The sequence below is a fragment of the Oncorhynchus masou genome, chromosome 20, assembly GCF_036934945.1.
Source record: "Oncorhynchus masou masou isolate Uvic2021 chromosome 20, UVic_Omas_1.1, whole genome shotgun sequence".
NCBI classification, from domain to species: Eukaryota; Metazoa; Chordata; class Actinopteri; order Salmoniformes; family Salmonidae; genus Oncorhynchus; species Oncorhynchus masou.
Genome location: NC_088231.1, coordinates 1,867,094 through 1,879,871, shown reverse-complemented (window position 1 = coordinate 1,879,871; position 12,778 = coordinate 1,867,094). Strand labels below are relative to the sequence as shown.

Genomic DNA, 12,778 nt, shown 5'->3' with positions numbered 1-12,778 from the left:
AAGGGAGACCTGTAGAAGACATTTTACACACAACACAGTAGATTTGATGCCTTACCTGCTGACACGTAGTTGCCCTGGTCACAGTACATGTACGGGCTGTTACATTGGCTGTTGGCACTGTTCCAAGGGAAGCTGTTTGAGAACACAAATGAACAAAAACACACATAATTTCACAATTACATTTCTGTATCTAAATTGACAGGTGACCACATTACAGAGGTAAAACACATTTTAATTTAAGGATCCCCATTAGCTGCTACCAAGGCAACAGCCACTATTCCTGGGGTCCAGCAAATTAAGACAGTTGCATACAACAAAAAATATTGCGTGACATTACATTTCATAACACTTTTCAGAACACATTAATAAGTGTCTGCCCTCAGGCCACTACTCTACAGCACACAGTGTACCTGTGTACCTGTGTGTAGAGTGCGTGTGTTAGTACGTGTATGCCGTGTGTCTCTTCAGTCACCGCTGTTCCATAAGGTAGGTAGGTAGGTGTACACACATATATATATATATATGATATATATGATATATCTATCATATATATATATAGATATAGATCTATAGATATATATATAGATATAGATCTATAGATATATAGATCTATCATACATATATATATAGATCTATACATATATATATATATATATATATATATATATATATATATATATATATATATATATATATATATATATATATATATACTATATATATATATATACATATATATATATATATATATATATATATATATATATATATATATATATATATATGATAGATATATATATATAGATATATATATATGATAGATATATATATATAGATATATATATATCTATCATATATATATATATATATATATCTATCATATATATATATATATATATATCTCAATATGTATAAATAATATATATATATAAATAAATATAAATAATATATTTTATATATATATATAATTCTACTGCTTGCATCAGTTATCTGACGTGGAATAGAGTTCCATATAGACATGGTTCTATGTAGTCCTGTGCGCCTGCCATAGTCTGTTCTTGACTTGGGGATTGTGAAGAGACGTCTGGTGGCATGTTTTGTGCGGTATGCATGTCCGATGCTGTGCACTAGTAGTTTAAACAGAGAGGTCGGTGCATTCAGCATGCCAATACTTCTTACAGAAACAAGTAGTGAGGCAGTAAATATCTCCTCTACTTTGGGCCATGAGAGATTGATGTGCATATTATTCATGTCAGCATTCCGTTTACATGTACAGGCCAGCCGTGCTGCCCTCTTCTGAGCCAATGTTCCTAAGTCAATCTTTGTGGCACCAGACCACACAACTGGACAGTAGTCCAGGTGCGACAAAACTCGGGTCTGTATGACCTGCCTTGTTGATAGTGCTGTTAAGGCAGAGCAGTGCTTTATTATGGACAGTCTTCTCCCCATCTTAGCTACTGTTGCATCAACATGTTTTGACCATGGCAGTTTACAATTTATCTATTGATTTTTATTTTACCTTTATTTAACTAGGCAAGTCAGTTAAGAACAAATTCTTATTTACAGTGGGTTAACTGCATTGTTCATGGGCAGAACGACAGATTAGTTCTTGAAATATTTAGGACTAACTTATTTTTTTAATATTTAATTTTTTAAATTTTTCTAGGCAAGTCAGTTAAGAACAAATTCTTATTTTCAATGATGTTAACCTAGGAACAGTGGGTTAACTGCCTGTTCAGGGGCAGAACGACAGATTTGTACCTTGTCAGCTCGGGGATTCGAACTTGCAACCTTTCAGTTACTAGTCCAACGCTCTAACCACTAGGCTACCCTGCCTCCCATTCTGAAACAGACTTCTTGTTAAGTGTTGCAGTCATTTCAATCGCTGTAGTAGCTGATGTGTATAGTGTTGAGTCATCCGCATACATAGAGACACTGGCTTTACTTAAAGCCAGTGGCATGCAATTAGTAATGATTGAAAAAAGTGAAAGGGCCTAGACTGCTACCTTGGGGAATTCCTGATTCTACCTGTTATGTTAGAGGCTTCCATTAAATAACACTCTCTGTTCTGTTAAACACGTAACTCTTTATCAACAATATAGCAGGGGATGTAAAGCCATAAAAAAATGTGTTTTTCTAGCAGAACCGAAGTCCCAAAACAACTCCCACAATCGTTTCGCTATCAATTTCGCTCAGCCAATCATCAGTCATGTGTGTAAGTGGTGTGCTTGTTGAATGTCCTTCCCTAGAAGCGTGCTGAAAGTCTTGTCAATTTGTTTACTGTAAAATAGCATTGTATCTGATCAAACACAATTTCCCCCCAAAAGTGTACTAAGGGTTCGTAACAGGCTGATTGGTCAGCTATTTGAGCAAGTAAAGGGGACTTTACTTAGGTAACAGAATTACTTTTGCTTCCCTCCAGGCCTGAAAGCACACTTTCTTGTTGGCTTACATTGAAGAAACAGCAAACAGGAGTGGCAATATTGTACGCTATCATCCTCAGTCATTTTCCATCCAAGTTGTCAGACCCAGGTGGCTTGTCATTGTTGATGGACAACCATTTCTTCACCTTTTCCGGGCTCACTTTTCGGAAATAATAAGTTACAATGCTTGGCTTTCATATTTTGGTCAGATATACTTGGATGTGTAGTGTCAGCGTTTGTTGCTGGCATGTCATGCTTAAGTTTGCTAATCTTGCCGATGAAAACAAATCATTGCAATATCAGTGGGTTTTGTGATGAATGTGCCATCTGATTCAATGAACGACAGAGCCGAGTGTCTTTTTGCCCTAAATTACAATTAAGGTGCTGTAAAACGTATTACTATCATTCATTTATCTTTGTTTCATAGTATAGTTTCTTCTTCTTTTCATTCAATTTAGCCACATGATTTCTCAATTTCCGGTACGTTTGCCAATCGGTTGTGCAGCCAGACTGATTTGCCATTCCTTCTACCACATCACTCACAACCAAACAAGTTTTAATGAACATAGGAATCACTACAAAACATATTGTATGACTTCTTATTTGGTTTTCCTAGCTATGGCTACTATAGGTCACCCAGAAAATACACCTCTCTGTTGATTCCACATACATTATCAAGCATTTCAGATATATTGATTGTTAGCACTTGGTGGTCTATAACAGCTTCCCAGAATGCGTTTTAGGTGAGGCAGATGAACCTGTAGCCATTTTACTTCAAATCACCTCTAAGCTTTACAGGAATGTGGTTCTGAATACAGACCGTAACATCACCCCATTGGCAATTCAGTATTTTCTGTAGATGTTATAACTATGTATTGCTACCACTGTATCAAATGTATTATCTAAGTGAGTTTTAGAGATGGTCAGAATATGAATGTCATCTATTACAAGCAAGTTATTGATTTCATGAACCTTGTTTTTTAGGCTACATATATTAATGTGGGCAATTTTTAATCACTTCTGGCATTCTTGATTGTTTTTATTGGGAAGGATATGAGAAGTAGGTAGACATGACAACGTTCTATTTGTTTGAGCTAATAGTACAGGGTGAGCACTCCCTACTAGGGCACACCGCCTCGGTGCTATAAACTCTGGTTCATAGATACATGATTACTGTATAAAATAGCTGTATGATCGACATGGCCTGACAGACAATCAAAATGGCTTCCTAAGCTACAACATGACTGTACAAAAATACACAATTAGTACATTTCGTCATGGCTTAGTGACGTACCCGTTGAAGGGTGCGGGTGCTGAGGCTTGAGGTACGTAGGGCACAGCCTCTGAGGTGTTGTACCTGAACTCATTGGTGAGGGGCACGGAGGGTGCCGACCACGTCTCCTCAGGCAAATAGTGGCCCGCCACATCTGAGAGAGAAGAGGGAAACAATTAGGTTAGTGCGTTTCTAACAGGGAAAGCTGTAACACAGGCTTTATGGTAGGGTTGGAGAAAAAGCCTGCGTGCTTGGCTGTCCAGAAAGAGCATTGGCCATCCCCGATTTACGACACCAAACATTTACAGAAGAAGTCGCAATAATTTGCGAAACACATTCAAGCAATGACAAACAACACAATACCCTTACATGCTGATTTTACAGCACTTCCCTTTTTAAGGTCAACTTTCTATTTATAATAGACAATAGATTTTACACAAGGATTCTGATGTACAGGTATGTCAACATTTATTGATTGAGCACTTCACTCACCCATGGTTCTGTCCATGCGGGCTGCTACAGAAGCGAAGCTGGGGGCACCGGGGCGGGCTCTGTTGGGCTTTGGCAAGGCTCCTTCCTGTACAGGTTATTCATGCTGCACACCAGGGGACAGATATAGCACTGAGATTGTGTGTATGTAATGAAAAACACTTAAATAAATAATCATTATTATTGGAACTTTGACTTCTCCATTAGGGTTTTTGTCATTAAGGACTTTTAGAATGATAGTACACTTCTTGAAACAGTAAGAGCGGTACAGTTGGTTAGAGTATGGCAGTGCTTGCCACACTACAGTTGTGGGTTGAACTGTAAGTAGCTTAAAATAAAATAGTCTGCTAAATGACCATAAGAGTACGCCTTCCAAACTATGTGGTTGCTGTGTGTGTGTCTGTTTACATGTGTGTATTTATCCGTCTGTGTGTGATTACATCAGTTAATGTGTGTGTGTGTGTGTGTACCTCTGGGCCTTGTAGGTGGAGTTCATGGTCTGGTAGCAGTCCCTCTCGGCTGGGTAGACGCCGTACTGCATGGAGTCCCCTGTGGACACAGACACACAGCTACAAACCACAACTCTGACCATGCTTTCTAATGAAAAACGTGGTAGTTCATACATCCTTTTCTCTACCATATCAGCGCCAGAGAGGGGCAGAGTGTGAAAACACTGCAATACTTTTCCAGAATGGTATAAATCAAAATCAGATTGACTGAATTATAGCACATAAAACAATGTACTGGCACGGACAAATGCAGAGCTGAGCTCAGGCATTTGGGTGGGAATTCAGGTATTACATTTATTGTAAAACACCTTTCCCCCCCAGGTTAAAAAAAAAAATACTCTGTGATAAAATAAACAATATTATGTGCATCATTTGCCTGGGTGTATTTGCATTCATTAATACATTTTTATATAAAGGAGTGGAACAGGGCGACGACCGACGAAAACATGCTCTGTCTCTAGGCCAACCTGCGCTGTCTAGACAGCCTCATTAGTTATTCATTACGGTCGTCACGTTCTCTTGCATAATTCAACAAGTGTTCCGTGAGAAGGATAACCATGCGTTTTTTTTTTAAATCAAATGCTTGGCTCTAGATTACGCCCATCTATACATACTTACATCGTTTGCGAGATCAGACATTATCACTATACATCTTCCAGAGGTACCTTTAATTTCAGCGCCTCTAATTTGGAAACATTTGAACTAAATCATTACTTTTTTCCCAAATGCATATACATTGAAACCTACCAAAATAAGAAGTCTTTCTTGTGATGCAACTGTCGATACAGTGTGTTAAATCCCAGACGTAGTGTTAGCGAGGCAACGGAAAAACAATGTATTCCATTGGGCCCATTTCAGCCATTACCAGAGTGTGTTTGACAGGGCAATATAAACGTTTATGCGGTCCTCATGTTAATGAGAAAACACGAATGGCACTAGCAAGTGTGAGAAAGAGTCACCAGAGTAAGAGATTTAAATGAGAAGTGGATTTTCCACCCCTCCAACCAAGGAGGGCCTACAGCAGCACCTAGATATTCTGCACAGATTCTGCCAGACTTGGGCCGTGCCAGTAAATCTCAGTAAAAACCAAAATAAGTGTTCCAAAAAAGGTCCAGTCGCCAGGACCACAAACCATTGCCCGAGAGCACACAAATAACAATACATACCTCGGCCTAAACATCAGCGCCACAGGTAACTTCCACAAAGCTGTGAACGATCTGAGAGACAAGGCAAGAAGGGCATTCTATGCCATCAAAGGGAACATAAAATTCAGCATACTAATTAGGATCTGGCTAAAAACACTTGAATCAGTCATAGAGCCCATTGCCCTTTATGGTTATGAGGTCTGGGGTCCGCTCACCAACCAAGACTTGGGACAAAAAAATGGGACAAACACCAAATTGAGACTCTGCATGCAGAATTCTGCAAAAATATCCTTCGTGTACAACGTAGAACACCAAATAATGCATGCAGAGCAGAATTAGGCCGATACCCACTAATTATCAAAATCCAGAAAAGAGCTGTTAAATTCTACAATAACCTAAAAGGAAGCAATTCCCAAACCTTCCATAAAAAAGCCATCGCCTACAGAGAGATGAACCTGGAGAAGAGTCCCCTAAGCAAGCTGGTCCTGTGGCTCTGTTCACAAACACACCCCACAGAGCAGCACTATTAGACCCAACCAAATCATGAGAAAACAGAAAGAAAATTACTTGACTCATTGGAAAGAATTTACAAAAAAACAAAGCAAACTAGAATGCTATTTAGCCCTAAACACAGAGTACACAGTGGCAGAATACCTGACCACTGTAACTGACCCAAACTTAAGGAAAGATTTGACTATGTACAGACTCAGTGAGCATAGCCTTGCTATTGAGAAAAGCTGCCATAGCCTGTCTTCTCTTGAGAGTCATGTCTGCCTATGTGCACACTGCCTACAAAATGAGGTGGAAACTGAACTGCACTTACTAACCTCCTGCCAAATGGATGACCATAGAGACATATTTCCCTCAGATTACACAGATCCACAAAGAATTCAAAACCAAATCCAATTTTGATAAACTCCCATATCTACTGGGTGAAATCCCAATCCTCACAACAACAAGATTTGTGACCTGTTGCCACAAGAAAAGGGCAACCAGTGAAGAACAAACACCACTGTAAATACAACCCATATTTATGCTTATTTATTTTCCCTTGCGTACTCTAAACATTTGTATATTGTTACAACACTGTGTATATATATGACATTCGTAATGTCTTTATTGTTTTGAAACTTCTGTACGTGTAATGTTTACTGTTAATATAAAAATTATTTCACTTTTGTATATTATCTACCTCACTTGGTTTGGCAATGTTTACACGTTTCCCATACCAATAAAGTCCCTTGAATTGAATTGACAGAGCGCTAGAGACAGAGCGCTAGAGCCAGAGCGGCAGACAGAGCCAGAGCGGCAGACAGAGCGGCAGACAGAGCGGCAGACAGAGCGGCAGACAGAGCGGCAGACAGAGCGGCAGACAGAGCGAGAGCGGCAGACAGAGCGGCAGACAGAGCGAGACAGAGCGAGAGCGGCAGACAGAGCGAGAGCGGCAGACAGAGCGGCAGACAGAGCGAGAGCGGCAGACAGAGCGGCAGACAGAGCGAGAGCGGCAGACAGAGCGGCAGACAGAGCGAGAGCGGCAGACAGAGCGGCAGACAGAGCGGCAGACAGAGCGGCAGACAGAGCGGCAGACAGAGCGAGAGCGGCAGACAGAGCGGCAGACAGAGCGAGAGCGGCAGACAGAGCGACAGACAGACAGAGCGGCAGACAGAGCGATAGACAGAGCGAGAGCGGCAGACAGAGCGATAGACAGAGCGAGAGCGGCAGACAGAGCGGCAGACAGAAAGAGAGAGAGACAGAACAGGTGAGGTGAAAGACAGATGCAACATTTCCATGTCTGATGAGGTGTACACTGAGGTGGATTCAGAGATGGGGAATTTGGGAATCTCAGCCCTAGCCGAGATAGACAAAGTCCCTCAGAGCCAAAGGACCTAACCTAACCCAGCACCATGGTGCTCTGTAGAGTCCCCAGTCCCACTTCCAACCCCCTCAGCCCTCAGAGTTCCAGAACCTAGGTCCGGACCTACTATTCTGGGGTGAAAGGAGGACATTTTGATGAGAAGCACCTGTGTGGGATGGAATGGAGACACATGGCTATGCTGACGAAAGACAGCAGAACAGAGGAAAGAGAGAGAGAACTATTGGGAATAGTAAAAGGAGCAATATCTAGGGACCAGGGACAAAAACACATTCCCTGAAGTCAATCTGTGACCCTGTTCCTGTAGAGCTACCTTCCTGTAGGTTCACGCTCCAACCCCGGTGGGGCGGCAGCTAGCCTAGTGGTTAGGAGCGCTGGCTAGCCTAGTGGTTAGGAGCGCTGGCTAGCCTAGTGGTTAGGAGCGCTGGCCCATTGCTATTAACTAACCGGGGCGCTAGACTAGGGTTAAGGTGAAAACCTACAGGACGGTAGCTCTCCTGGAACAGGGCTGGAGAGCCGTGCTCTATGGGCACGTTTCCTGATAAGAGCAGTGCAGTGGTCGCTGCAGTAGCGAGATAGGGGAGTGTGTATACACCGAGTGTACAAAACATTAGGAACACCTCCCTAATATTAAGTCGAACCTCCCTTTACCCTCAGAACGACCTCAATTCGTCGGGCCATGGACTCGACAAGGTGTCGAAAGCGTTCCACAGGGGCGCTGGGTCATGTTGACTCCAATACTTCCCACAGTTGGATGTCGTTTGAGTGGTGGACCATTCTTGATACACACACGGGTGAAAAACCCAGCAGCGTTGCAGTTCTTGACACAAATCAGTGCGCCTAGCACCTACTACCATACGCCGTTAAAGGCACTTAAATCTTTTGTCTTGCCCAGTCACCCTCTGAATGGAACACATACACCATCAATGTCTCAATTGTCTCAAAGCTTGAGAATCCATCTTTTACGCATCTCCTCCCCTTCATCTACACTGATTGAAGTGGATTTAACAAGTGACATCAATAAGTGATCATAGCTTTCACCTGGATTCACCTGGTCAGTCAGTCATGGAAAGAGCAGGTGTTCCTAATGTTTTGTATAGTGTCTAGATAAAAGTGTGCTTGTGTGCGTACGTTGTATATGGCAGAGTGTGTGTGTGTGTGTGTGAGTGGGTTTACTGCAGTAGTGGGTCCATACTTTTCCTGGCTGAGGTAGCGCAGTGGTGTGGGCGGTGGTGCGGAGTGCTGGGGTCCTTGTCTCCCTCAATGCTGCTGGCAGAGCTCCAGCTGCCCCAGCTGCCGCGGCTGGCCCGCACGCTGCCCGATGAGCTGCCCGAGTCTGAGCCCGACTCGCACGCCACGCGCCGCTCTGCGCACTTCCGCCGTGGCCGCACCAGACACACGCCTAGAACAGGAAGGAGGGCGAGAGATGTTGAGGACTGAGTAAAGCCCGTGGCCTAGCTGTAACACTCCAGTCAAATACACTGGCTCAATCCCTTCAATGCCCCATATCCACCCTTCCTAGAGTCCTCCCTCTTGCCCAGCTTCCCTTTTGTCTCCAGCTGTTGAAATAAAGTGTAGAGAAAGAGACGCTGAGGACTGTCCAATATTGAATATAAAATGTCAATCTATTAACTTTCACTCAGTCAGTTAGCCATCACATTTAATTGGGAATTCCGGTGTTTCTGAAAATGTGACAAAACCGGATATGTACTGGAGTGTCTTCCATGGCAATGTGTTGAAAATGAAAAGGCACTGCGGCAGATACTTGGTCAGTCAGGTGTAAGTCTGCTTAGAGATGTCCAGAGCATCACAGACACAGCAGAGGGCTTTTAACATGATTGGTTTAGGTGAGGGGTAGGGTTGAACTTCAGTCAAGTTAGCCACAAACTGACAGCGATAGCCACACAGGTTATCGAGTGGTTGAGGGGTGTAACCATAGATGTCCCAGCTTTTTGAATGTGTGTCTGTGTTGGTCAGTGTTTCCGTTATCCGCTAGCTGGCTTTTGGCCTATAAAATATGAAACCGCATGTGAAGTGACAAGTGTTCTCCGGCGAAATGCATTATGGAACAAACATCCGCGCGTAGCCCCGCCGCCTTGCGTAGCCCCGCCGCCTTGCGTAGCCCCGCCGCCTTGCGTTGCCCCCGCCTTGCGTTGCCCCGCCTTGCGTTGCCCCCGCCTTGTTGCCCCCGCCTTGCGTAGCCCCGCCGCCTTGCGTAGCCCCGCCGCGCTTATAACGTGTAGAAATACTAGTTGATCAACAATTTAAGCTAAACGTTGTGATCTGTTGCATCACACATTGTTATGTAGCCTACTGGTTGTATGAATTAGGGATCTATCCTCCCACAACTGTCCCAGAGTCTGTTTGGAATTCATTTCTAGGCAAGGTGTCCAATAGAATAGGTAAACCTTTCTACTGTGGGGGATAGTAGATTGACAGGCTAGTGATTCTGTGGTTGGTTACTTATCTTCGCTGAGGAAATGTCATTTCTCAAATGTCGGGTCAATAAAAAAAGGTTTTCGGTCAAATGTCCCCCCCCACCACATTTTCCGAACGGAAACCCTGGTGTGTATGTATGTACATGTACCCACCGTTCTGTTTGAGGGGGCTGTCGGGGCTGGGCTTCGGTGCGTCTGCTTTTCCTGTGGAGCAGCGGTTCCGAGTGCGGGTTCCGTTCATATTCTGTTGTTGTTCTCCCGTTCTCCACTCCGGTTCCCTCTCCTGCACCGACGTCACAACCACACTGTGTTCAGGTAGCCTGTGGGAACAGCGAAGACCATTGTCACTTTTCAATGTCGTTACATTTCACGCAGCGATTCAACAATCAACAGGGTTACCGACCTGAACGTTCTACTATAAACGGCTGCTGCGGGTAGCTAATTAACAGTTGTTTCTTCAATTTAAATAAACCCCAAATCAAAATATTCAAATTCACCAACTCACAGCCCAGTTAGAAAGTATTAACTAATTTTTTAAATATATTTTTAAAAAACTTTTGGTCAATGAACAATGGCCGCAGTGAATAAGGTGTATCACATCTGTGTGGGATGAAGAGGTTCATCCCAAGCGTACGGTAAGCAATGACTTATTGAAGATTGTCCTTTCAGTGATGTCAATTTCGTTCTCTATAGATTATTATTATTACTTTTACCGATTTTCTCCCCAATTTCGTGGTATCCAATTGTTAGTAGTTACCATCTTGTCTCATCGCTACAACTCGGGGTTCGGGAGAGACGAAGGTCGAAAGCCATGTGTCCTCCAAAACACAACCCACAGCGTGCATCCAACCCGGAAGCCAGCCGCACCAATGTGTCGGAGGAAAAACCTGCCGACCTGGTTAGTGTGCATTGCGCCCGGCCCGCCACAGGAGTCGTAAGTGCACAATGAGACAAGGACGACGCTAGGCCAATTGTGCGTCACCCCACGGACACCCCACAGCTAGCACTGGGATGCAGTGTCCTAGACCACTGCGCCAACCGGGAGGCCCTTTTCTATAGATTTTACAAACGGAATTCTGCACCAAACCATTTGTCAAGACGAATTTCTAAGTGAGCACAGAGTCTATCATCTCTATCGATTTGAAGATGCCATGTACCCAGAAACCCGCTCTGTGTTCTTCTTACGACTCTTCTTTGCTTTGCTGTTCCCGGCTGGGACACCAGCCTCCATCTTCTCTGCCTTCTTCCTCTGGATTTTACCATCCTCTCTGGTCTGGAGGGAGAGAGAAATATTCAATTCACATTTCCACCCTGTACTGAAGTACTTAGATTGCACAAAAAAACATCTCTACAGACTAGAGTAACCAGGCTACAAGCATCAGAGCAAGCTATCAAATAAAACCAAGTAATAGCCAATTGATCACCCTGTCTCTCTCTCTCTCTCACCTCTAGCTCAGAGTTGTCCCTTTTCGCCGTTGTGTCCCTCTTCTCCACAAACTGTGAATGTGTACGAAGGCCGCACCCTTTCTCTGTCACGGGGTTGCACAGCAGGAGACCCGGTCGGGGGCCTGGGACCATGGTGACAGTGTCTGGGAAGCCGGCCTGCGTTTCCACGGGAAACATAACCGCCGCCGGCCCTTTGCTGTCCTCCCGCTGGGCGGCGCTCTGTGGTGGGGCTTCCTTACCCAAGTGCTGTGTCGTTTTCTTAACGTCGATTTGACAGAGGAACGTGGGCTCGTTGTTGTTGCAGGCGTCCGTACACAGGTCGGGTTCCAGGGTTCCCAGGTCGGGCGTTAGGTCTAGTTCCCGTTCTTCCTCGGTCGCCGTGGCCGCCGCTGTAGCGTAGGAGCTGGTTTTGTACTTTCCGTAGTAAACGGACACCTTGTGTTTCTTCTGAGGCTGGGGGGGGGTGGTGGAGGCACCCTTCTTGGACGAGGAAGAGGAGGTGGAGAGGGGTTGGGGCCGGGGGGTGGAGCCATTGGCCACCGCCGGGGAGCCACGCCCCTTTCCTTTGTCAGAGTTGTGGCAGGTGTCCACATATGTCTTGCAGCTGCCCTTCATTTTACTGGACATGGACAAAAACAAAAAAACTAGTTAGAGAGACTATGTGTAAACCCATTACAATGCACAACAATCACCAGCTAATCAAATGGGTGACAAGCCTCATTTATAGAACAAAATCAGTTCAGATTTACGTAGATAACATACAGCTACTTTGACAACATTGTTGTACTGGAGTGTTATACCAAGAGTTAAATCAAGTCCCGCCGAAACATCTAACTTTAATAACGCTTTATATTGGCAACTAGAGGTCGACCGATTAGGATTTTTCAACGCCGATGCCGATTATTGGAGGACCAAAAAAAAAGCTGATACCGATTAATTGGATGATTAAAAAAAGTATTTGTAATACTGACAATTACAGCAATGCTGAATGAACACTTACTTTAACTTATATATTACATAAATAAAATCAATTTAGTCTCAAATAAATTATTAAACATGTTCAATTTGGTTTAAATAATGCAAAAACTGAGGAAAAGCACCATGGTTTGAATGAAACACATGAAAGCTGTTGGTTTCTTTTAACATGAGTCTTCAATTTTCCCAGTTAAGAAGCTTATTATA

General features: G+C 43.7%; 1 protein-coding gene across 1 annotated transcript in view; it reads right to left on the bottom strand.

Moving 5' to 3' along the window:
* Nucleotides 1–12,778, bottom strand: part of tmem131l (transmembrane 131 like) — an 83,059-nt gene that overhangs the window by 3,441 nt on the left and 66,840 nt on the right. Inside the window, 9 exon segments of the mRNA XM_064926004.1 lie at nucleotides 56–132; nucleotides 3,718–3,850; nucleotides 4,189–4,236; nucleotides 4,239–4,291; nucleotides 4,656–4,734; nucleotides 8,908–9,114; nucleotides 10,304–10,470; nucleotides 11,308–11,423; nucleotides 11,597–12,215. Of these exon segments, the coding sequence (XP_064782076.1) occupies nucleotides 56–132; nucleotides 3,718–3,850; nucleotides 4,189–4,236; nucleotides 4,239–4,291; nucleotides 4,656–4,734; nucleotides 8,908–9,114; nucleotides 10,304–10,470; nucleotides 11,308–11,423; nucleotides 11,597–12,215 (1,499 nt within the window).